Source organism: Marmota flaviventris, chromosome 4, assembly GCF_047511675.1.
Source record: "Marmota flaviventris isolate mMarFla1 chromosome 4, mMarFla1.hap1, whole genome shotgun sequence".
Lineage (NCBI taxonomy): Eukaryota > Metazoa > Chordata > Mammalia > Rodentia > Sciuridae > Marmota > Marmota flaviventris.
This window is the reverse complement of record NC_092501.1, coordinates 166,955,137-166,980,907: the sequence shown is the minus strand read 5'-3', so window position 1 is coordinate 166,980,907 and position 25,771 is coordinate 166,955,137. Positions and strand designations below refer to the sequence as shown.

Genomic DNA, 25,771 nt, shown 5'->3' with positions numbered 1-25,771 from the left:
ACACTCCACGGGGCAGCCTGAGGCCTCCAGCAAGGACAATGTCCGAGAGCGCTCAGGTCTCAGCAGCAGGGGAAGATGCCGGAAACCCCAGCGTCTTGCCACCCAGCTCAGCGGTCAGTGTTGAGGACCAAGATGGATGGTGCTGCCCGAGGCCCATGGGGCCAACGACCTGGGCCCCCCAAGCCTGGACTTGAGATCAGCTGATGACCCGTCCACCCACATGTCCAGCCCCCAGAAGTCTCGGACATACTGGGGACCCAGATGCCCAACAGCCACCACGTCAACTGAAAGAGAGTCATCTCCCAAGGAGCGTCCATGCTGTCCAGGACCCAGTCAGAGTGGAGACACATCTCTCATGAGGCTCCAAGACTCCGGGGCCAGGCAGGGGAACACGCCCAGGTACACGGGCTGCTCAGCTTGCCCCAGGCAGGCCACCGCCACCAGAGGCTCCTGGGAATGTCACTGCTGCAGGAGCCGACGCCCCTGGGGCCTCCCAAGCAGGCCAGGGGCAGCAAGGGCAGAAAGTCCAGCAGGTGCACAGCCGGTGCTCACTAAGGACCACCCAGGCCGGACAGGTCCCCAGCCTGGCCAGGACGGCCGGCAGTGTGGGGAAGAGCTGCCGGGTGCAGATCTGTGGACACTCCCATTCCTGCTCCAACTGCTTGGCGTGGCAGCCTCTGCGCGCTGTGCTGGAGGCCCCCAGAGCCACCCATCACGCCGGGAGCCGCACTGTCCGTGGAAGGAAGAGGCGCGGCTGGCCTGCCTCCCTGCACGCCCCGGGCGCGGGCACGGTAAGCCCTCCGGGATGACCGGCACAGTGGGGCTGGGCCGCACAGGCCCTGGGCACTTTCCACCCTCGCAATCAGCCTGCTGCAGAGGGCAGGGAGAGGGGCTGCCAGACACGCCCTGGCTCTGTGGGGGGGGCAGCGGAGACAAGAATAAAGGCGGAGGGTGGAAGACAGCCTGAGGGTGCCCGCATGAGACAGGAGGAGGAGGCAGGAAGGCGAGGCCGGGTGGGAGGGCAGTGGGAGGCTGCCTGGCCAGGCAGAGACCCGGGACAAGACACAGGCGCATCACCTGGGAAGAGCTGCCGGGATGGGACAGGGGGGCCACCTCCACGGGGCTTCCACCTGTACCCTGACCCGGTGGCCCCCGGAGCAGGGAGCTGCTTGGACACCTGCCCCCAGACTCCAGCTCCTTCGCCAACCAGAGGAGCTCTGTGCCCCGACCATCCCAGCCTCGAGGAGGAAAAGGGGCAAGTGACAGGTCACAAGAGGCACCTCTTCTCTGCTGTCCTCACTGTGGGGCTGGAACCGGCCAGAGAAGGCGACCCCACGTCCCACAGCCGCTGTGAGGCAGGCAGTGAAGGCGGGAAACTGCGCGGGGGAGACGGGAGCCAGGCCCAGCCTCCGCCCATGGCGGGCGGCAGGACCTCCTGCGACCATGGCTCCAGGGCTGGCCTCACTCTGGCTGTGCGCTGCTCTGGTGCTGGGAAGGCGCCCAGGGTCTCAACACCATGTGGGCACGAGCGCTGAGCCGCTCCCAGCCACAGCAGCCCCTGAGCCTCACCAGTCAGAACCCGCCCCCCGTCTGCGCTGAGGGATGCTCCAGACAGCAAACCCTCGGACAGACGCCGGGAGAGCAGCACAGAGGCAGTCAGGGACACCAGGACGCTGCTCCTCCAGACCCTCTCCTTGGCCAGGCACTGCCCACGGTGCCGAGGGAGATCCTGCCTGAGCCGAGAGGGCCCACGTCACCCTGTGCCTGAAACCTGCCCCACCAGAGCCCTAAACGCCCCACACCATCAGGCCCCTCCAAAGGTGCCACCGGCTCCCGGAGCCCGACCTCAGAGAACCCAGCGCTGACGTGGCGCCAGGGACCCAGCGCCCGTTTGGCTTTGCTGCCATCTCCCTGAAGCCGTCAGTGTGTGGAAAGGGCCAGGGACCACTCGCAGCACGTGAGCATTAACCCACGACATCTGGCAAAGCCCAGCACGTGGCTCCGATGCCCCCCAGCTCCATGAAAACACTGACGGCTGGGCCGAGGGTTCAAGCTGCATACACAACAAGCGACCCGCTAGCTGGCTCGGGAGCCCGAGCCGTCTGCAGGCTGAGTCCTGCTGAGCCTCTCGCACACCGCTGGCTGAATCACAGGCACTACGAAGGGAAACGGAGATGAGATTTCCAGATTTCACAAAGACAGCTTCACTGAGCAGAAGCTTCGACACGCCACAGCCTGAGGCAGGACCTCAGCATCACCCTCGGTGACCACCGGGCGGCAGCGAGGGCAGAAGCCCTGCAGGACCCCTGTGAACGCCCAGCTCAGCACGTCCCCAGTGGCTCTTCTGCACTCAAACTCCAGGCCACGTGTAGGTCATCAGGGACCAGCGGACAGCACCCAGCTAAGATCAGAGTCCCCAGTGTGCGGTCTGCTCTGAGGAAGTACGATCACACTGTAGGGTGGGACGGCAGCCATGCGGTCCTGCTGACCTGCAGGGCGGGGCGCTGGGAGGCTGGGGCAGGGACACCAAACACAAGCACCCTTCCCACCAAGAGGACCAGGACAGCAGTGGGGACAGAGCTCACAGGTCAAGTGGGGCACCGCAGAACGAGGCAGGATCCGGCCAGGGACAAGAGACAAGCGTGTCACAGAGGCCCAGTCTCAACAGGAGGCCCAGGGTGGAGACGGAGCCCAGCTGCCAGGGCTGCGGCATCTCAGGACCAGGCAGGAGCCTGTGGCCGCAGGTCGGAAGCCCGTCCTGCCTTTGGGCAGCTGAACTCTGGGTGCAGGTAACCCTGCCACCCCGAGGCTGCCCCCAGCCCTCTTCTGACAGCGGAGGCTGCCGGGCTGCTTGGCTCTGCAGGGCTCCTCATCCTAGACCACAGCCCAGCCAGGGAAAGGACAGGCTGGCACCCTGCTCTGCCCGAGCAGAGGGGAAAAGCCAGTCCTGCTGTCCCGGTCTGCGGAGCACAGGGTGGCCAAGGAGGAAGGCCAGGCCTGTCATGCCAAAGCTCCTCCAGCACCCAAGGAACGCCCTTGGCTGAGCTCAGATGGACGGCAACCACAGCAGGAAGCTGGCAGAGGCCACCCTGGGCCAGGGTCGTGGCACCTGCTGGGCCTCCAATACCACATAGGCAGGGGCCGTGCCCAACAGCAGGCCCGGGCGGACGAGGCTAGGCGCAGCACCACAGCTGGGGAGGGAAGCAGGCCCCTGCCCACCCCATGCCTTACCACTTGCTGGGCGATGTTGACGTTGGACTGTCCAAAAGTTTTCGGCAGGAGCTGCTTCCCGAGTGTGCTCACTGTGGATGGGTGCACGGCCACCAGGGACACCACGCCTGTAGCACAGGGGTCAGGGTTAGGATCAGGTCAGGGCTCCCTGTGCTGAGCCAAGCCATGGGTTTCTGAGGACCCTGTGTTGAGGAACTCTCCGCACTCTTACATACAAGACCTGGACTGAGCCAAGATGCAGACCATGGCCAGCTCCCAGTCATGAGCGCCTGTCCCCTTCACAGTGTCCACTACTACTGCTCAGCAGTCTGGCTGAGGGTCCCAACTCCCAGCACTCCCAGCGGCTGCTCCAGACCGACACCAGCAGCCCTGTGGTCTCAGGAGAAAGGGGATTCACAGGGTTTTTAATGGCTTGGTTTGGTGCTGGGGATTGAACTCAGGGGCTTAACCACTGAGCCACATCTCCAACCTCTTTTTTTGAGACAGAGTCTCCCTAAGTTGCTTAGGGCCTCCTAAGTGGCTGCGGGGCTCTGAACTTGAGACCCTCCTGGCTCAGCCTCCCGAGCCGATGCTTGTTTTCATCTGGAGGTACAAATCAGACCGCTCACGGGTTTCTTTGGTAACAGGCTGCCAGAGTCACATGGGGGCTGCGGGGCAGTCAGGTGGCCCAGGAGCCCACACACCACAGACCCTGCTGCTCAGAGCATGAGGCGCACCACAAAGTCCTTCCAGGGTCACGCCAGGCAGGGCTTCTGCATGGTCCGAGGCGAGGATTTGCTAACAAGGACTCCAAAAACCCAAGGGTGGGGTCCTATGACTGCTGCCCACGCTCCTTGAAAATCTCCAGGTTTAAGGCATCCAATCAGGTGAGCACAAGGATCAGTGCTTTGGCAAAACCATTTTAACTAAACGCCATGAAAATTTCAAGTCTAACAGTTGTTTTTAAAATTGATTTTATCGAGGACACTTAAGGTGCAGGATGTGCAGTCACGGGACCCATGTGGACACACGTGGACAGCAGAGGCCACAGTGCTACAGCTTCACCCCCGCAGCACCCACTTCTGGGGCTCAGTGGCAAGAACAGCTGAATCCACGGTAGATCCAGGCTCTCATACCACACGTACCAGAGGCCACGGTCTCCACGTCCCCGAGGCACCTGTGGCGCCCCATGGCCTCCCCGCCCTGTGAGCGCTTTTCCTCTCTGCCTCCGTCCTCTGCCGTTGGGACTCCACAGAGACCCCACCATCCCCCGAGGCTGAGGTTCTGCTTAGCTCGGGAGGAGCCCCTGGAGGTGTCCAGGCTCACCCAGGCGAAGCCGTCCACACGCCTGTTTCTGGACCGAAGAACATTTACGTTTGAAGTCACTTGATCCTTGGTCACTCACTGACACTTGGGCTGGCTCCTACCCACGGCAGGGACACCAGGAGAGGGAGCGCCTACTCTGAGCACATGCCGAGGACAGGCTGCCGGTGAGGGCAGCTACACCTGGATCCTTCAGGGCCAGGTACGTCCTCCACCAGGCCTGGGCCTATAGCCTGAGCTCCCCACCCTCGCCAGCGCCCACCATCCAACCTGAGGCAAAGGCCACCCTGACGGAAGCTCGCAGGGAAGAGGCACCGCACTGTGGCCAGACACACGTAGGGACCTCAGCACCATGGCCAGACACGCATAGGGACCTCAGCACTGTGGCCAGACACATGTAGGGACCCCAGCACCGTGGCCAGACATGCGTAGGGACCTCAGCACTGTGGCCAGACACACGTAGGGACCTCAGAACTGTGGCCAGACACGCGTAGGGACCTCAGCACCGTGGCCAGACACATGTAGGGACCTCAGGACCGTGGCCAGACATGCGTAGGGACCTCAGCACTGTGGCCAGACACACGTAGGGACCTCAGCACCGTGGCTGGACACGTGACGGACCTCAGCACCGTGGCTGGACACGTGTAGGGAACTCAGCATCGTGGCCAGACACGTGTAGGGACCTCAGCACCATGGCTGGACACGTGGGGGATCTCAGCACTGTGGCCAGACACGCGTAAGGACCTCAGCATCATGGCTGGACACGTGGGGGACCTCAGCACCATGGCTGGACACACGTGGGGGACCTCAGCACTGTGGCCAGACACGCGTAGGGACCTCAGAGCCATGGCTGGACCCACGTGGGGGACCTCAGCACCTGTGCACACCCATGGGCAGCAGTCACCTGCAGGACAGCTTAGAGTCACTTCTTGCCCACTGCGCCAGGAACGCTCTGTGTGCTAACGAGGCTTAAAGGACCAGAGACACCTCCGGTCAGATGGCTTCTGCCTGTGGCCTTGCCTACTGGCCAACCTGCGCACACAGCAGCCACACAGGGTCCAGAGGCACATCGAGCTGCACGCTGACCACCCCACACTCCATGGGCAGGCTGGCTAGACCAGGCCACAGCAGGACAGGCCACACAGTGCCCTCTGCAGAAACACACCATGCACATGTGTCCACACACAGCGGGCCCCACAGGCAGGCCCAGCCCAACTCTGCAGGGGACACACCCCAAGGTGACACAGAGCTCTGACTCTGGGAGCAGCCTTTGCCTGGGGACCCACCACGAGGCAGAAACAAGTTCTGGGGCTGCAGAAACATCACCACAAGCTAAAAAGTGACTGGTAGCAAGAGCGAAATAGAGAAAAGGAGGACCGGAAGGCCACTCGGGACAGACTTAAGGCCACACTCCTGAGGAAATGACAGGAGACACCGCCACCGCCCACGAGAGCCCAGGCCAAGCAGCACAGCGAGGCCAGATCCGCCAACCCGCGTGGATGGTGGCAGCCCTGGGAAGCAAAGGACCAGGGACAGTCACAAGAGGCTCTCACACACCACCCTGGCCACTGACCCTGGCAACGTCAGAGGAGAAAGAGGACACAGAAAAAACAGAGGTCAAAATGGAGGACACCAAATTATACTGAAGACCCAAACCAAAATGAATAAAAGAAAGAAAAACAACAACAACAAAAGGCAGCAGATTGGATTAAAAAGGAAAAAAACACCTCTGAAGAGTGTGGGCCAGAGTGAGCAGGGCTCAGAGTGAGCAGGGCCCAGAGTGAGCAGGGCCCAGAGTGAGCAGGGCCCAGAGTGAGCAGGGCGTAGAGTGAGCAGGGCGTAGAGTGAGCAGGGACCAGAGTGAGCAGGGCCCAGAGTGAGCAGGGCCTAGAGTGAGCAGGGCGTAGAGTGAGCAGGGCGTAGAGTGAGCAGGGCCCAGAGTGAGCAGGGCCCAGAGTGAGCAGGGCGTAGAGTGAGCAGGGCGTAGAGTGAGCAGGGCGTAGAGTGAGCAGGGCTCAGAGTGAGCAGGGCCCAGAGTGAGCAGGGCGTAGAGTGAGCAGGGCGTAGAGTGAGCAGGGCGTAGAGTGAGCAGGGCTCAGAGTGAGCAGGGCCCAGAGTGAGCAGGGCTCAGAGTGAGCAGGGCGTAGAGTGAGCAGGGCCCAGAGTGAGCAGGGCGTAGAGTGAGCAGGGCCCAGAGTGAGCAGGGCGTAGAGTGAGCAGGGCGTAGAGTGAGCAGGGTGTAGAGTGAGCAGGGCCCAGAGTGAGCAGGGCCCAGAGTGAGCAGGGCCCAGAGTGAGCAGGGCCCAGAGTGAGCAGGGCGTAGAGTGAGCAGGGCGTAGAGTGAGCAGGGCGTAGAGTGAGCAGGGCGTAGAGTGAGCAGGGCCCAGAGTGAGCAGGGCCCAGAGTGAGCAGGGCGTAGAGTGAGCAGGGCGTAGAGTGAGCAGGGCGTAGAGTGAGCAGGGCGTAGAGTGAGCAGGGCTCAGAGTGAGCAGGGCTCAGAGTGAGCAGGGCTCAGAGTGAGCAGGGCTCAGAGTGAGCAGGGCGTAGAGTGAGCAGGGCGTAGAGTGAGCAGGGCGTAGAGTGAGCAGGGCTCAGAGTGAGCAGGGCCCAGAGTGAGCAGGGCCCAGAGTGAGCAGGGCCCAGAGTGAGCAGGGCGTAGAGTGAGCAGGGCGTAGAGTGAGCAGGGCCCAGAGTGAGCAGGGCCCAGAGTGAGCAGGGCGTAGAGTGAGCAGGGCGTAGAGTGAGCAGGGCGTAGAGTGAGCAGGGTGTAGAGTGAGCAGGGCGTAGAGTGAGCAGGGCTCAGAGTGAGCAGGGCGTAGAGTGAGCAGGGCCCAGAGTGAGCAGGGCCCAGAGTGAGCAGGGCGTAGAGTGAGCAGGGCGTAGAGTGAGCAGGGCCCCGAGTGAGCAGGGCCCCGAGTGGGCAGGGCCCAGAGTGAGCAGGGCCTTTGGTGAACAGGGCCAGAGTGAGTAGAATCCTCAGGTGTGCAGAGACGTAGAGGATGCAGTGCCTAGAACACACAGTGCCTAGGAGACCCAGGGTCCAGCTGCCTCCTCAGCATGGAACCCCAGGAGAGTGCTGGCCCAGGAGGGTCCTGCTCGAGCCCATGGCATTGCAAGTCACAGCCCAGACCAGGAAACTCTAAATTTTCCCAACATACATTTTACACTAACACTGCCAGGAAATGTTGGCACCGGACAGAACCTGGTCTGTAGGCGCAGGTGACACCGCCCAGCCTTCCACCGAGGCGGGAAGGCCCCTGCAATGCATAAGCCACACTGAGGGGGGGCCGCGCCCCAGCTGCACACCTGCTCCCCATTGCAGCAGAGGGTGTGCCCATTTCATGGAGTGAGCCCTGGGCTGTGTGTCACGCTTGGCCATGAGCACGCACTGTTCACAAGGACAACTGGGGGTCAACGGAGCCCAGGACACATGGAGGGACGGGCACGCTGCCGTCTGGTGTCCTGGGGACAGAGGCCCGGGGTGAGTAGCAGAGCACACACAGGAAGGCAGGAGTGGCGGCTGACAGGCACGGCCACCTGGCCAAGTCGAGGCACAGCAGGGCACGAAGCCCGTGGCCTGGCCCCTCTACAGCCTGGCGAGGACCAGGAATGAATACCCCCTCATCCCACAGCGAGGCCCCGCACAAGGCAGTGGCTGGGACGTGCACACAGGGTGATGCCGGCATCCACCCAGCTCTGGGCTCGGGGAAGCTCCGCAGCACAGCTGGGACCAGCCGCCTGGAGCCTCCTGTGTCCCTCCAGGAGACGCTCTTCTCTCTGGGCTCTACGGGCCCAGGAGCCGTCAGCTGGGTCTGTCTGGGCAAAGGAGTGGAGTCCCAGAGTGCGACGTGCAGCCAAGGCCTCCCCGAGGCCCCCCAGGCTGACTGCTGGGAGCTCTCTGCAAGGGCTGCTCCGGCACTGGCTGACTCGGGCCCAGAAGACTGCTCGCCCGCAGAGCCTCGTCCACTCCTTAGGCCCTCTGCACCCACACCTGCTACTTCAGCTGGCCACTCCCCAGCCACGACCTTCCTCACGCACATGCGTCTCCCACAGCTGTGTTTCTGGAGGACCCAGTGGCCCCGGTGTTAGCAGGGCCCCCAGGGTCCCCTCAAGTGGCCAGCTTCAGACACCTGGGCCCGGCCAAAGGACAGCAGGTGGGCAGGCCCCACCAAGGACGGTGCTGGCCACCACGGAGGGGCCATGTGGTCTGCAGCCCTAGGACTTCCCACAGCTCCTGTGACCCGGGAAGAGAGTCAGCACAGCGCCTGGCGGACACGCGGCCCAGGCCCCACGCTCACCCCAGACTTCCGTTTCCATACCAGGAGGCTTACCTTTCCCGGGACTCAGGCTCTGGTCTATGAAGACCTTCAGTTCTCCGTTGGCTTCAATCAGACCGGCCTGCGGAGAGCAACAGCAGCAGTGAGCACAGCGGCCACCCGCGCACGGCCGTCGCTGGCAACCCTCCCACCCAAGGGGCCACCAGGACACCAGGGCCTCCAGCCTCAGGACCTGCCCTGGGCATCCGCAGGGCCTCTGGGACTCCGTGACTGTGAGGGCACGGAAGGCCCAGTCCAGCAGAGGGCGTGGACGCAGCAGGAGGGGTCTCGCCAGCACCTCACCCTCCTCCTCCAGGAGACCACCAGGGCGGGGCCTGAGGCCTTGGGACAGGAGGCAGCCCCGGGTCCCCGAGCTCCAGGAGAGCAAGGCACACACAGCAGCAGGCTCAGTCTCCTTCCCACAGAAGAAACAGCCACAGATGGGGTCGGGGCCACACCCGGAGAGGGACACTGGCCACAGCCTATACTCAAAGCCTGGAGGGCCCTGGGCCACTTCCTGGACCCCTGCCTCCACTTTCCCAGACAGCAGGAGGGCAGGGCCTCCCCAGAGGACCAGGACCACCTGCAGGCTGGCGAGAAGGCCAGCAGAGAGGGAGGCCACAAGCAGGACAGGCTGACCACCCCTTAGAGCCAGGAGAGGCAAGGCCACAGACGGAGCTGGTGGCGGACACCAGGGTGTCAGGGCTGGCCACGCAGGCCTTACCAGGAGTGCAGGGTCAACGGAGGGCAGCAGGGAGGTGCAGAAGCAAAGGCCCAGGGGCCAGGACAGCAGGTAAGAGCCCGGGCATGAAACCCAGAGCTGAGGCAGTGGAGGTGGCCTGTGAGCGTCGGGCCACACAGCCGGGGAGGTAGCGGGCCAGGCGGCATGGCTGGCCAGAGCCTCAGGCGGCACCGAAGCCGGGGACAGATGCTGGGTGGGCAGGACAGCACCAGGCCAGGTGGGCCACCCGGCAGGCAGCAGCACCCGGTGGCAAGGCCACAGAGGTGAGGACAGGCCCACAGGCGAGTGGGGTGCCGAGATGTGGCCAGGAGGGCCACGCCTGGAGTCCAGCCCTGATCTGGCTGAAGCCCGAGTCCCCGCTCCAACAGGTGTCCCTCTCCACAGCTCCCCAGGCCTGGGAGGCCGACAGCCCTGGGCGTGGGTCTGGGCCATGCGGCTTGGCCCACCACTGCTCCCGCCTCATGGGGACTCGGGCTGATGAGGACAGACAGACTCCCCGATGCCACTGGGCTCCGTCGCCCAGCCCCACGGTGCCCAGCCCTCCCGATTCCCTGGAGACTGGCTCTGGTGCTACTCTGCTCCTTCTTGGGCACCCTCTCCCACGACAAAGGGACTGGGGGAGGCGCCCAATCAGGCTGGAAGCAGGGCAGAGCCTCCCAGGGGCAGGGCTGCAGGGTGCACGCAGGACGCCCAGAGCCATGCTTCCTGCGGTCCACGAGACCTGCTCGGCGAACACGCAGGTTAGGCCTCCAGGCAACAGACACAGGGACATGCAGAAACCACCCACTGGGCCACACCCACAGAAGCCAGCTCTGAGACACACCACACAGGTGCACGGCAGGAGGGCAGACCGCCTCCCGCCCAAGGAGGCCTGCAGCAGGCAGGGCCAGGCTCCCAGAGGCTCCCGGCTCTGCTTGGCCCTCCCCAGCCAAGGCAGGAGCAGAATATCCAGTGCCACCCGCCTCAGAGGCCACCCCAGCACTGTTGGGAAGACGTCACGTGACCCTGGGCGGCCTACAAGGCCCACAGCAGCTCTGGTGAGCTCACTGGCCAGGGTGGACAGCCCAGCCCTGGCCAGGGCCAGAGATGGAACATGGGGTCAGGCTCTCCACATGAGCCTAAGTTCAGCGGTGACTGGGGCAGCAACTGAACTTCAAAGCAAGAAAGACACAAAGGCAGACACCTGCACGTCCTGCCACCCAGGCCCCCAGCTGCTGGGCAAACGGGCACCATTTCCCTCCCCAAAAGCCGTAAGATAAATCCCTCTTCTCGAGTCCTCCAACGCACTCCAAGGACGCTCACCTGAAGGGCTGGCCAGCGCCTCAGCCTGCTGGCCCACCCCCAGGCCTCTGGCTGCAGACCTGACACTCCAGACCCCACGGTGCCCCTTCCTTCAGCCTTTGACAGTGCATCCCCCATCCCCCTGAGTGGGTTTCCCAGGGCAGCGGAGACGGGGGACTTCTGCTGTGGGGTGCCGGCACAGGCCCTGCTGCCCCAGCTGCCTTCCAGCTGCACCCCCAGCGTGACGAGCAGATCACGCCAAGCCTTGCGAAGCTGCCCTCGGTCCCAGGCTTGGCTTTTGGGCTGTGCTGCCCGGAATCAGAGCTGCCCAGAGCCAACAGGTAAAGCCCACCTGGCCTCACGCCAGCCCGTTTCCAGGCAGGTCCCTGAGCCCTGGAAGCCTGGAAGCCTGGCCTGGTCTGAGGCTGCGGAGGCTCCGTGGCCCCCGGTGCACACACACCACAGCTGCCCCACCAGAGCCGAAAGCGCAGAAAGCTCCTTCAGAACTGTCACCACCACAAGGGCCGAGCAAGCTCCCCCTCCAAGGAGGAAATCGGGGACCAAAGCAGCCGGGCCTCCTGCGGCACTGTCTGGAGGGCAGCACACGCGTCCTCCAGGAGCCGACACTGCAGAGCCGGTGACCTCTGGGGACAGGACTCAGCAGACCAACGCTCTGCAGCTGGGCCGCAGCTGAGTGGCCACCTTCAGTAGGCTCCGCGGAGGCTGCACATCTGTCCTGAGCACTAACTCTCGGCGTCACAGGTGCAGCCTGTGATGGATGGAGCCGGCCCCTCCCACATGAGGACACAGCAGGAAGGTGCTGCCTACGAGCCAGGTGGTCCCTGCCACACCCCAACCAGCGATCCGTAGCCTCCAAAACGTGAGAAATAAGTTTCTGTCCCTTATAAGCTACCAGGTGTGTTTGTCACAGTAGCCTGAGGAAATTGAGACAGATTGTCACCAGTGTGCACCCGGGCCACCCTCACCACACTGAGCCCTGTGGCAGGACACTGGGAATGTGGCCGACTTCTACAGCCAGCGCCCTGCCCTGCGGTTTTCTCTGGGAAGCCAGTGGCCAGTCTGCAAGGACACCTGAGCAGGCCCTGCCCACGGCCAAGCGGAGTCCTCAGAAGCATCTCCAGGCCCAGCCACTGCAGATCTGCACAGCACCCCAATCTGGGGACAGGAGTATCCCGTCACACCCTCCTACATCCTGACCCACAGCCACCAAGGTCAATAACGTGTCACCTTCACCAGTGAATCCCCACCAGTGTGGGTCACCGCAGCAGGTGCCCACCGCGGCAGCTAAGGGTCACTCAGAGCCGTACATGGAACCTTGGCTCTACGAGGAGGCCACGCCTGCTGGCCCAGCAGAGCCCAGGCCCCTCCACTCACCACTGGCCAGAGGCCCTCAAGGGAGGTCGCTGCGGGGCAGTGGTGAGGTCAGCGGCACCCTGTTAGGAGCAGGACACCACCTGGCCTTCCCTGAAAAGAACCCTCGCTGCCGCCCCAGCCGGCTCCAGCGTCTGACTCGGCACCACAACAGCTCCTGGGCCGGCCGAGACCTCGCGCAGCTTCTCACCGTGACTCTGCCGTTACAAAGGACCCTCACAGCCAGGCAGTGGCCACCCGTCATCCCGGTGACTCGGGAGGCTGAGACAGGGGCATCCCAAGTTCAAGGCCAGCCTCAGCAACTCAGTGAGACCCTGTCTTAAAACAGAAAGGCTGGGGCTGGGGCTCAGTGGCACAGCACTCGCCTAACACGTGTGAAGCACAGGGTTGTCCCTCAGCACCACATAAAAACCACTTAAAAGGAAAGGTGTCGTGTCCATCTGCCACAACAAAGGTGAAGACGAGGGGCCCCTCCCAGCAGTGGCCAGCTGAGTGGCCACCTTCAGGAGGCTCCACCCAGGGGTGGGCCCGCCAGGGTGAGGAGGGCCAAGACTCCGGCTCCTGCAGGAAACGCAGCGCGGCCCGACGGCGTCACCACGGACGCCTTAACAGCGCACGGGGCGATTCTCTCCTCTCTGGGGACCGGGAGCCACGCCCGGGAAGCAGGGCCTCCAGAGTCCGAGCAGGCCATCGCTGCAGTCACCAGGGACAGCCCAGGACGGCCGTCACCATCTCCACTCAGACCCGCCAGGGCTCCCAGGCGGGCTCCAGCACGCGGCCCACAGCCCCCTTCCCTGAGCCTGGGACCAGCACCGCGCGGCAGGCCCGTCCTGAGGCCTGAGAAACTAAGGGCAGGACAGCGAGGGAGCAGGACAAGGTGCCTCCACCCTCACCACCGCCTGTGCCTCCCTGCCCACCAGCCAGTCCTGGGACGTCCCCCTGGCCAGGGTGCAGGGCCGTGGAGACGAGGCACCAGCTCTGCTGGGAGTGGCCCAGCTCCAGCAAGGTCCAGCGCAGCCGTGGGCACGCCCACCGCGGCGACCCAGGCTTCTTCCTGGGGGAAGCTTCGTGAGGAAGCTAGAAAAGCTTCGTCCACAAGGGAACACTGGAGCAGGGGCCTGCCGCTTAGCGGTCCAGCCTCCCAGGCCCACCACCAGGCCAGGAACAGGTGACCCTGCTCACGACCACCCTGCACCCAGGGCAGCCCGGCTCACTGCAGCCATCAGCTGAAGCCTGGCACTGAGTACAGGAGCCGGAGACCACACGGGGACGAGCACAACGGGAGCGGGGAGGCTTCAGGGCATCAGACACCAAAGTCTGAGGACCACGTGACAGAGGCCAGCCTCCAGCAGTCGCTGACCAACCGTGACAACTCACAGCCAGTCACGCACATAGCTAGCTCGGCACTCCAACTGGACACACACCGCCTGCCGTCCAGTGTGCCACCAGGACCGGCCCATCGGAGACAGCACCATGACTCCAGGCTACCACCCGGCCTCAGGACCAGAAGCCACACCTCAACAGCCACCCTGCAGGGACCCGGCAGAGCCCAGCGCCCCACAGCAGCCCTGGAAGCGCAGCATCTCCACATGGAAAGCGCACAGCGCCAGGGAGACTCTGCATCACCAGGTGTGACGCCTGCGTGGACGGGAGACAGGCAAGAGGGTTCAGAGGGGAGTGACTGGGTTAGAAGGGCCTGGCCTCATCAGAGGGTCAACCCCACAGGGGTCAGCTGGGAGGGGACACCAGGGAGGTGGGGTTGGCAGGAGGAGGTGCGTCCCGGGGGTGTGCCTCGGGGGCATATGCTCTCTCTGTGCCCCGGCCTGATGTCCCCAGCTGCTCTCCTGCATCACACACTTGTGCCTTGACCTGCAGCTCCGTGGACGAGGAACTGGGGGTGCCAGGTGAACTTCCCTTCCTCTAATGGGTCTTGTCAGGTATTTTGATCACGGCAGCAAAAAAGTGACTAAAACTGAAATTGGTACTAAGAGGAGGGGTCGCTGTTGGGACTCACCTGACCATGAGGTTCAGAAACTTTGGGGGCTTCTTGGAGTTTGTGGGAGTTATTTTGAAAAACTTAGTGATGCAGCTGGAAAAGCTTTCAACTGCTGTAGGTGGAACCTACATACGGTTCTGATGGGAGCTCAGAGGCCAGAAGGCCGACAGGACTGTGGACAGTAAAGACTGGGCTCATGAGATCTCACAGGACTCTCCTGGAACTGGACCAGACGCCCTTTGTGTCACGTCTGGCTAAGATGCTAACTGCATTCTTCTTCCTGTCCTGAGGCTTTCTATGAGGCTGAATTTAAAGGTGATGAACTCATCAATCTGGTGAAGGAGATTTCAAGGTAGCATACATTCGGGTGGGAGCATGAAGCTGCTGGTTGCTTTTAGTCAAACCCATTGTGATAATCAGGAGCAGAAAGCTAAGCATTTGAAAAACTCACAGTTTGGCCAGAAAACTGAGCAAAGCTAGGGCTAAGGAAAGTGTGTTGTTAAAGACATTACAGCCACGAAAAAGATGCTAAATACTTTACCCAAAGACAGGAGGGATGAGGCTTGAAAGCATCTCAGGAATTGGCAAGAGCACACCCATCACAGATTCAAGGGAACAAAAGTAAAAATTCCTGAGAAGAGACCAATGAGGCCCCCTGCTTGCACAGGGCGGCCCCCGAGGTTGAAGGGTCCCGCAGCCAGCGCCCTCCCCACAGCACATGGGCTCAGCTGCACACTGTGCAGTACCAGACGTGTCACAGGTCACTTAGCTAGAGACCCGAGGCCAGCCCAGCTCTTCTTGGTCACACACAGACACGTCCGCCACCAGCGTGGAGTTTGGTAGGGCTGTGGGGAGGAGAAGACCAAGGTGCGCCACAGGCGGGCTCAGTGGAAATGGAGTCACAGTGCGGCAATGCGCGACAAGGACTTTCAGACTAAGCCAGAAACAGGCACAGGACACCTCAATAAGGGTGACTCAGATCTGCGCTGAGGACCCCTGTGAGAGGAAAGGGCTCCCTTCAGGAGGAATCGGAGCAGGCCCCTGGCACACCCAGGCCTCGTAGACCTGGGAAGACCCCCTAGAGATGAGACACCCCGGGAGAAGGCCCCAGGCCACATCTGGGGAGACACCTAGAACCTCCAAGGGGGGGGCCCTCTCCCAGGACAAGGCCCAGAGTCCACGGCCTCAGGAGGACCTGCCTGACTGACGGAGGTGCACCAGGGCCTTGAGCCCTCCTGACCTGAAATGTCCAGTGGGCAGCCACAGCTGCAGCCCAGGTCAGAGCCGGACGCCAGGGACTGGGGCAGAGGCACCAGGACATGCTGACATGCTCAAGTGCCGAGACTCAGGCCTCAGAACACAGCAAAGAACCAGAGGAAGGCTCCACGGAGGGACAGCGCACTAGCTGCACACTGGACAGAGCTAGCAGGGCCGTCCAGCAGGGCCAAGGCAAGGTGCCAGCTGAGGGGGCGAGGGTGGACCAAGGCAGCCCCACCCAGCACGGCATACACTGACCGCAGGGAGGGCCGGGGTGGGAGAACGGCACAGGCCAGCCGGGGCAACTCGGAAGACCAGCTCAAAGCACACCGTGGGCTGCAGCTGCCCCTCGGTGGCAGACCCTGGGTTCAGCCCTGTACCCAAGAAAGACCGAGGCCTGACAGAAGACACCAGACCAGGGGGACCACACCAGGGCAGGCAACAGCCGCAGCCACAACTGGCCGACGCACCTCTGAGCCTGGAGGCTGCCTCTCCAGCCCTCGATCCCAGGTCCAAAGCCCCACTTCCAAGAACCCGTCTCCAGCAGCCGGCCCCAGCCCACGGGGTCTGCAGTGAGATCTGCTCACACAAAGGTGAACACCCTGAGGGTGCGGCCCTCCTGGGGACAGCGGCACAGGCCTCCTCTCTGCTAGCCCACTAGCAGGAGGCCTGTTCCTAAGGAGAAGCCTCTGGACCTCCCCTACCCTAACCAACACTCCAGCGGGGGGGGAGCGGGCACCAGGAGGTGGACCCTGCAGGGGCTCCAGACCTGCACACTGGCCTGAGAGGCCCGGGGTCCCAGGGCTGCCTTCAGGGAAACGTGGGAGCAGGCTGCCTGCCTTGGCCCTGCTGAAGGCGCTGTCTCTGGGGGGCAAGCCTGAATAGGAGGGACCCTCCCAACGCAGGCAGCAGGGACGCAGGCCTCCGGCACAAGCTCCCTACTTGTTCCTTAGGAGCATTTAAAATTGCTGCCATGAAAAAGCCCAGGGCAAACTGCGGAGGGAAACAGCCAGACGCAGGCCTCTGTCCAGCACTCCCTCACACACGGGAGCCAGAGAGAAGGAGAAGAGGGTCCCGTGGAACAGGGAGACCAGAGAAGAGGGAGGGTTGGAGGAGGGGAGGGCAGGGCCTCTGCCAGACCACGCCACATCACAGAGTGTCCCCAAGATGTGCAGACGAGGCAGAGGGGCAGGAAGGGGAGGGCGGGTGCTGCGAGAGCCTGGGGGGGTGGGTGCGTATGTGTGCTCTGGGTGCCCCCTCCAAAGGCCAAAATTAAAAAAACAGAAGAGAGCAGGGTAGGTAAGTTCATGTGGGCAAAACTGCAGCTCACATGCAGGTGTGGACACACCCAGGACACCCCAGAACAGCAGCAGGCTGGTCACAAGGGCCACCCAGCTTTGGCTTCAGGTCCCTTCCTTCCTGACACCTTTGTGCACTGTGAGGATTTCAAGAAAATCTCTGTTTTGTTAATAGACACGTAATGAGGCTGTTTCCTTTCCCGACGCGTGGCAAGACTGTGGGCCGGCCAGGCAGGAAGGAGGTGCAGCCACAGACCTGCTGCCCCAGACCCCGGCGCTAGCCAGCAGGAGTCCAGGCAGCAGAGGTCCATTCCACAGACAGCGGCAGATGTGTCCAGAAGGTCAGAGAGGCCAGGAAGGGAAGAAAGGGCAGCCCCCACCGACATTAATCCCGGGTCCTCAGAGAAGCTGACGGGGCGGGTGACTTACAAGGCGCAATTCTCAGAGGCCAAGGCAGAGAGTCAGGGGCGCTGCAGGGAGGCCGAGGAGCAGGAGAAATCGGCACTGAGGCGCGGACACTTGGGGAGCTGACCACATCAGCCATCAGCCAGGCCAAGGCGACCTTCCCAAGAGAGACACATCAACGCCAAGCAGCTGGGCAGCCTCTCCATCACGGGCAGCGTGGCTGCCTCCTCCACCCGGCTCCCAACCACAGGCAGCACGCTCACCCCCTCCTCTTCAAGCCCACCCAGCTCTGGTCCAACCAGAGGGGCCTGTGGCCTCCTAGGAAGTGCCCCGGCCTCTGCTTTCACTCCTGCTCTCTGCCAGAGATGCCACGTGCCACTGGGTTCTGCCAGCTTCTGCCTGCACCCCACCCCGTGTCTCTGGGGCAGGTCGCGGGGGTGAGTGCAGTGCTGCTGAGCTGTGGGGGGTCCAGAGCATGAGGAGCCAGGGCAGATGGGGCCACTGGTCCCACGACACTCCCAGACAGGCCAGGGCGTCGCATTCTGTACAGAGACCAACCAAGCTGGAACCCCAGGGCTGGTGCTGCCTGCCCCTCTCCTAGACCAAAGCCACCCTACATTCAACTGCAGGCCTCTGCTGCTCGGGGCCTCAGAGCCCAAGGCACCGACACGGAGGGCATGAAGGCCCCTCTCCGCCATGCTGTTTCATAGGTGAACACACCAAGAATGGCAGGTTTTCAAAAGATGCTCTAAAGCTACAATTGCCAAGAAGAAATAGCAATTAACCACAAAGCAGAGCAGACCACCGATAGGAAGGCTCAGCCATGCAGACATCAGGCAGCTGAAATGCAACCACAGATATCTCCTTCTTCCTGCAAAATAAGGTGAGTGCCCATCAACAGAGGTGGCAGAGGTATCTCAGTGCACACCCCAGGGCTGGGGTGTGGCTCAGGTAGAGCAGTGCTGAGCCTGGGTCCTGAGGCCCAGTTGAAAAGAATGAACACACCCTGCCTTTTCTGAAAGGCAAAGCAAACAGTGGAGCCCAAATAAGACCCATCCAAACTCCCCCAATTTCCAGACAGCAGAAGCAGATCACAAGAGGCCTGGTGGGCTGGACCTCACAGGGCACTGTCCCCTCTCACCCAGAGCCCACAGACACATCCACTGCTCTGTGGACCTGGGCCTCCAGGACTTGAGGGCCACACCAAGTAAGGAAGAGCAAATAAATGGTGATGGCCACTCAAGAACACACCCTGGGGCTGGGGATGCAGCTCAGTTGGTAGAGTGCTGGCCTTGCATGCACAAGGCCCTGGGTTCAATCCCCAGCACCACCACCACAATAAAAAAGAACACTCCTGGCACTATCTAAAACCCATCTGTATTTTACGCTGAAATTGAAGGTACACAGCTGGATGCAGTGGTGCAGCCGATGATCCCCATGACTTGGGAGGATAAAGTAGGAGGATCGCAAGTTCGAAACCAGCCTCAGCAGTGGTGAGGCCCTCAGCAACTCAGTGAGACCCTGTCTCAAAAAATATAAAGGACTGGGGATGTGGCTCAGGGGTTAAGCACCCCAGGGTTCAATCCCTGATGCCAAAAAAAAAAAAAAAAAAAAATCCACTCAGGCTTAAAAAAAACTGACTCCATGCAAATCAACATGAAACAGATCAAGACAAATGAGGACAGGACACACCAAGTGTGAAAAAGGCCAACTGAAACAAGATGTGATTCATACTTCCACCCATCAAACTGAGGAACTCCGTGGGCCTTGACATTGTTACCAACTCCACGTGGAAACAGAGTGCCGGGAGCAGAGTCACGTCCTGCCGTCTGAAGCACACGGGGCGAACCTGGCCCAAACTTCCACAAGACTCTCACATCTCAAAGGCACGGCATGTGTGGATGCACACGTTTACACACCTCCAAGGATCTGTGCTAAGGATCCCTGTAGAAGTGTGCAGACCTGCGGGAAGCACTGGGCGTCCACAGACGGCCAGGGCTGTCCTGCCACTGCACAGCAGCGCCGTCCAGGACTCACCCCCTCTCCCCCACACCTGCTGATGCGGCTGTTTTTGTTCCTAAAAGCTGGGGACACTTGCAGACAGTCCAGGAGGGTGCACGTGGGTCTTTAAATGTCTTTTTGCTCCCTGTTCATCCTGTAGAAATCAGACTGGTGTCCTGGAAATGGGCTGTGCAGAGGACCTGGTTCCGAGGAGGGGCTTCCTCAGGAGACACGTGACTGTGTCCACCACAGGACTGTGGTATGCGCTGGCCTGAAGTGAGGTAAGGTCCAGGTCCGCTGCGTTTCATTTCCCACATTAACTCGCTGTTCCAGCAACTGACCACCTACAATCCCGCAGCACGTCAAATAGACAGCTGCTGAAAAAAGTGGCCAGAGTGGGGCCTCCCAACCACACAGAGGAGAAGTCAGACAGGTGGGCAGTCCAGCCCCTGTGGCCCACTAAGTGGGGACCCAACCGGGTGCTCACAGGCAATCAGCTTCCTCTTACTGCTGCTTTCCTAGGACTCCCCAAAACTCTCCGAGAACACTCTCATGATGAGAAGAACTCGGCTGGATTAAAACTCCCGTGGAACTCCACTAATGCCCAACAGTGATGGGCAGCACAGCCCACCGTGACCAGCCAACAGCGGCTCAGAAAGAACAGTACCCAGTCTCCACCAGGAGCTGCCCGCCACCCAGAACAGACCTAGGAACGTAGGACATCCCCTGCAGGTTCACACCTGGTGGGAGGGACTCTGCAGACACATGGAGGGCAGGCAGGGCAGAGCCGGAGCAGGGATGGCCTGGGCATCTGGCTATCTTCCTGCCCACATCTCAGGGCAATCAGTCCTGCTTTCTTGGACCCAGGGGCTATGACCTAATGGGAGCCCAGGGCACCAGGGCAAGCTCCCGACTCAAGCAGGCTGTGCCAGGGCCACAGAGGTGCACATGGGTCACTCCCATACACCACTGACAGAAACCAGAGCTCAAGTAACAGGCTGCGGGGAGGCAGGCATGGCTCTCCACTCAGGTCTCAGAATCTCTAGCAGCACAGCAAGGACAGCCCAATCCCCGTGACCCGGAAACCCTGGTCAGCATCCTCATGCACACCCTTGGTGGGCAGGCTGTGCAGAGGCTCAGCCAGTGGGCATTCACTGACCCAGCTCAAAGACGAAGAGTCAGGCTCCATTAGGGCCAACACACAAACCAGACAGAAGCCAACGGCCAGCCGGCCCTCAGACCTGGGCACACCAGGCCCTTGCTGGGGCCTGTCTGAGCAAGACTGAAGACATCACGTCCCTCCAACCAACAGCAGAAGTACACCCAAGGCAAGCCAAGCAGCAGCTCCAAAGTGAATTTCTAACTATTCTATGATGAAAAACAATGAATTAACTCCTTAAATACCGAGCGCGAGAGCATCCGCATAACGGGGCGATTTGGAGGACTCTCACCCAGAGCACATGCACACATCCTGCAGGTGGACGGGCAGGAGGACTGCAGACCACACCCCGCCACCAAGCCTGGGTCAGCTCAGAGGCACTGTGCTCCGAAAGCTCAGGCCGGGCTCCAACCTCAGCACCTTGAAACAACAAAGATTAGAAAGGGTGGACTCAGTGAAGAGGGCCTCTCTCTCTCCTGGCCCTGCGCCCGGCCTGCCCACTGGCCTAAGCACCAGGTTCCAAGAGCTGCTGTTGGCTTCCACGCCACTTGGGGTCTCTCCACCTTCCTCCCCTGGAGCATAGCCTGGCCACCAGCCTCCCCAACAGCCAGCCCCAGGACGACACCTGCAGCCTGCTCATCTCCACGAGGTCCCTCCATCCAGTCAGGCCCAGGCACTGATGCTGTACCTGCTCTCCCAAGGCTGCAGGGACAGCAGGGCCCCTTTCCGTCTAGGCCTGCGAGGTGCACAGCGCCTTGGTAAAGTCATTATCTGCTCCAGACATTAACTAGGTCTCTTGGTTACACCACGGAGAGCTGAGACGGTGACATGGCTCCCTTTGCTCTCTGCTCTCAAAGAACACTTGAAGATTTTTCCAGAAACCCCAGTACACAACCAGGCAGCACAGTCCAGGCATCCATGGGACTGGACCCAGGCACCCACTCACACGGCCATGCTCTCTGCAGGGCAAATGACCAGTGACCCACATGTGCTCCCAGAACACATGGTCATCCCCCAGTATCCACAGAGGTGGCTCCAACATCTTGCTGGACACTGAGACCCACCAAAGCTCGAAGGCTCCCATAATGTGTTCGGGGCTTGCATGTGACCACACGTGTCTCCTGCGGACTTCAGATCATTTCCAGATATCTCAGGTGCCCAGCACTTGCAGACACTGCACTGACAGCGGTCACTCTGCCTTGTCCAGAGAATAGCAACATGCAAAGAGACTACATGTCCAGTGCAGATGCAGGGTTTTAAAAACATTTTCCACTTGCAGTTGGTTGAAATGGCAAGTGCAGAACTGCAGATGAGGAGGACTGGCTGCATTGGGTGCACATCTTTCTCCCCACAAACGGCAGCGGAGCTCAGAGGGTGGCCATGGGCTCCATTCAGCAAAGGCTCCCTCCCTTCAGCACCGTGTGAAACGACATCCCTCCCTCACCACTTACAAACCTCCCTGTCATGACAAGTTGGGCTGTGCCAGTGGTCACAGCTCCCCAGGCAGTGAGCACTAGGGGAGACCCCAAGAGAGGACGCTGACCGTGCAGGCCACAGGCACTCATGCATGGCCTTGAAGCCCAGCCCTGAGAAGCCCAGCCCTGAGAAGCCCAGCCCTGAGCAAGGTGGCCTGCCTTCACTGAGCACAGCCCCCGACAGGGCGGTCACTGTACACACCACCGCCCACCCGCCTACTCCCTCCCCACGTCCTCCCAGACCACCTTTCTTCTCCCTCGTGGAGCACCTGCTCCAGTATGTCCAGCCTCGGGCGCCCACTGCCCATCATCACCACTGTTCACAGATGCTCCTGCGCTGGGCTCTGCACAGCCCTGTTCTTCGCTGTACTACATACACAGGGTCCCTCCCCAGACTTGCTGGTATCACAGGGCCAGCACTTTGGCCAGCGCTCCCTCTCCTCTTCACAGTCTTCCACCAACCCTCATGGTCTCCTTGTCTATCCCCTCCCCTGGGCCCCAGGGTCCTCCATGAAACCCCAGGCTCTGCACAGTGGGTCCCAGCCACTCCCTCCAACAGGCTGGGCTTCCAACACTCACCAGTGCACTGCTTAGAAAACCTCAGTGTGCCTCTATGTCCCCTCTGGTGCCAGCTGCAAAGTCCCTTCTGAAACTCAAATGTCATGCCCCTACTTTAAGGAAATGGGTTGGCTAGAGAACAGGTCCAGCCCTTGACCTGTCCACAACCTCCAGGCCCAGCCTGAAACAGGGAAGGCCATCTGCCTCTCTACCCAGCTATTCCTCAGCCTGCAGGGCCAGGTCACCACTTCACAGCATCGGCCCCATCACCATAGTGAATGACCCAAGACCAGCTTGGGCTGGGCCCACCCTGCACCAGCCCACCTCACTAGACATGTGGCCATGTCCAGGGACTTAGTCTTCCTCAACCAGACATAGCCAAGCCTGACCACAGCCAACACATCCGTGGGAGCCTCATGGTGTACACACCATGCGCACAGTGCCAAGCAGATGACGTGGAATTAAGAGGGCCTCAGACCACGTTAGTGACGTGTGCTCAATAAGGTGATCACACAACCCAGAAGCACCCACACAGGTCACGGGGACCCCATCCCCACTTTAGACCATCTAAGGCATCAGCTGCTTTCTGATCATGTGCCCAGCCTCTTGCACCTTTAGGGCATGCACACAAGAGAGGAGGGCATGGCCCTCAACCAAAAGCCACCCAACAGCACTTACACACTGTGACTTCAGCTAGGCCACACTGGCCTACCTGCAGTGACGTGCCTCCCTGAGGCAGGCCCAGGGCACCCTGGGCATAGCTCCCCTGGGACTGGCAGAGCCTCTGCCGACAGGCGGGTTCACACAGGCTCTCTGGGGCAGCGCTGTGGATGCGTTCCCACCACACCCCTGTGTTCTGTCTCAGGCAGCTCAGCTGCCTGTTTCCAACTATGCACAGTGAAAAATAAATACATAAATGCTTCTGGAACACTACATTCCCAGGAACACAAGGGTACAGCTGGCAAAAGGCAATGACACAGATATTACAAAGAACTATAAGACCAACAGCATCGACTGCGATTTCCAGACCTAAGAGTCTATTTCTCCATCCCAGTTTTAAAAGTTACTCAGGATATCCAACAGTTTCAAGGCTACACAAAGCTAAACTAACTAGCACAGTGTACCACATTTCATTATCACCAAACACCACCCTTCTGAGAAAACAGAGCCAAATGAGTGTCAGTGTTTGACCCAGCAATGCTGAATTTCTGTCCTCCACAATATGCAAGACAGACGCAGCCCGAGTCCCAGGCCCCTGGGTGCCAGCCAGCCCTCCTGTGCACAAGGCCACAGAGCCTGCAACACCCTCCACCTCCCTGGACAAAGGGTGGGTTTGCACATATAGATTCAGTGCGGTCTGGAGGCACAGAAAAACACTGCAAGGGGCATCACCTGAGCACCCTGCAAGGTGCACCAGGCGCTGGAGTGACAAAGAGCAGGAAGCACTGGATCCCTTCATCTCTCACCTCTATTCTGCCACCTGGGCTCAGAAGTCTGAAAATGTATACTACCGCAGTCCACGTGCTGCCTCCTGAAATAAAGGGAAAGCCCCCAAGAATGAGCCCTGCTGACACCTGTCTGCCACAAGAAGCAGAAATACTTACATCTTTTGCCATGTTACCAGATCCAGGAAATCGAGGCTAAAGCTGTGCACCTCCACAGGAGAAAACTGACTCTTCTGGCAGAAAAAAAGGAAAGACAGATGATGAGTAAGAATGAAAAAAGAAGTTTCGCACACACCACGTCTCAAAGGCAATGCCTTCCCCCACCCGCACGCGGGCCTCCGGGCAGTAGGGCCTTCTCTGCCCAATCCTGACAGTGGAGCTGGCCAAGCAGGTCCCACAGAGGGTTTTAGGCCACCTCTCCAAATGGAATCGCACCCCAGGACACCCCGCAGCACCTGCAGTCAGAGGGCCAGTGCAGGACCCCAGCTCCTGGGCCCCGCAGCACAGCGGTCAGGGCTCACTTCCACCCTCCGGGGCACAAGGACACCCCCCTCAACGGGGCACAAGGCCCCACCTGGGCAGGAGGCCCCACCTGGGCAGGAGGCCCGGAGGGGCTCCCCCCGGCTCCCAGCGCAGCGCGCAGGTTCTCCGTCCCACCGAGACCCCCGGAGCCGCGGCCGGCTACTCTGACAGGTGGGCTCCACGGGACCCGCCCGCCTCGACCTGTCACTAGGCCCCGCGGCCCAGCCCCCGCGCGCGCTGCGAAGGCGCGGGGGCGGCCGGGGACCCCCGCCCGCCGCCCGCCGGCCTGCAGAGCCCCGGCGCAGGCCGGGCCGACTGGGGGCGCGGGCCGGGCCGGGCCGGGGCGGCGGGCGACGGGATGCAGCCGGCCGGGTGCCGCCGCACCCCCCGCCCGCCCCGCCGCACCTGGCTCGCCGGGCGGGCGCGCTGGGCGCGGGCGCGGCGCCGGCCGGGCGGTCCGGCCGTGGCGGGTCCCTGCCCTGGGCCAGCGGCGCCGGGACGCGGGCTCACCCTGGGCCGAGCGTCGGGCCGGCGTGACGTGCGCGCGGCGCGGTGACGTGGGCGCGGCGGCCCGCTTCGCGCAGCGCGCCTGCGCGCCTTTTCGCGCCTTCAGCGCCCTCCTCCTCCTCCTCCTCCTCCTCCTCCTCCTCCTCCTCCCGCCGCTCAGCTCCTTCTCCTCCCGCCGGTGCCGCCCGCCCTGGGGGTGCGGACGCGCGCGCGTTCTCGAGTGCGCGTGCGCCGGGCGCGGGTGGAGACGGGCTGGCGCCAGAGCGCGCGGTGCGCGCTCGCCTGTGTGCGCATGGAGAGGGGCCACGTGTGTGCGTGCCTCTGTGTGTGCACGAGAAGGCCAAATGTATGTATACCTGTGCATGTGCGCACAGAGGGGACACATGTGAGTGTGCCTGTGTGTGCGCAAGGATGGGCCAACTTGTATGTATGCATGTGAGTGCGCACGGAGAAGGGGCCACGTGTGTGTACTCCTCTGAGCTTGCATGGGGCAGAGCCAGTTGTGTTCACACCTGTGTGTGCACAAGGAGTAGAGGAGCCACGTGTGAGCATGTCTGATGCCTACTTGGAGAAGGGCTGCATGTGTGCCTACCTGTAAGTACATGTAAGAGAAGAAGAACTGTGTCGCCCAGAGACGGGCCAAGTGTGTGCACTAAAGGGCCAACGGTATGCACCCAGATATGCATGCCTGTGCCCAAGAAGGGGCTGACGTTATGCACGCCTTTGCGTGTGTATCCGCACGCGCATGGACAAGAAGAGCCAGGCGTGGGTATGCTCTGGAGTACTTTCCTGTGAACCCACAGGAAAGGAGACAGTGGGCGTAGGTTTGCACAGAGGAGGGCAGGTGGAGCATGTGAGTAAAGGTGTGCACTGGACACCAAGGA

At 61.6% G+C, this 25,771-nt stretch overlaps 1 protein-coding gene across 4 annotated transcripts in view; it reads right to left on the bottom strand.

The window, feature by feature from the left end:
- Tfdp1 (transcription factor Dp-1) overlaps window positions 1-24,924 on the bottom strand; it is a 32,124-nt gene extending 7,200 nt beyond the window's left edge. The window contains exons 1-4 of one of the 4 annotated variants that reach the window (XM_071611665.1): window positions 24,891-24,924; window positions 24,018-24,091; window positions 8,865-8,931; window positions 3,232-3,338 (exon numbers count right to left, since the gene is read on the bottom strand). In XM_071611665.1, the coding sequence (XP_071467766.1) occupies window positions 3,232-3,338; window positions 8,865-8,931; window positions 24,018-24,029 (186 nt within the window). In that variant the 5' untranslated portion in view covers window positions 24,030-24,091; window positions 24,891-24,924. The other 3 variants (XM_071611664.1, XM_027938899.3, XM_027938898.3) reach the window with 3 other exon arrangements.
- Window positions 24,925-25,771: the final 847 nt, after the last annotated feature.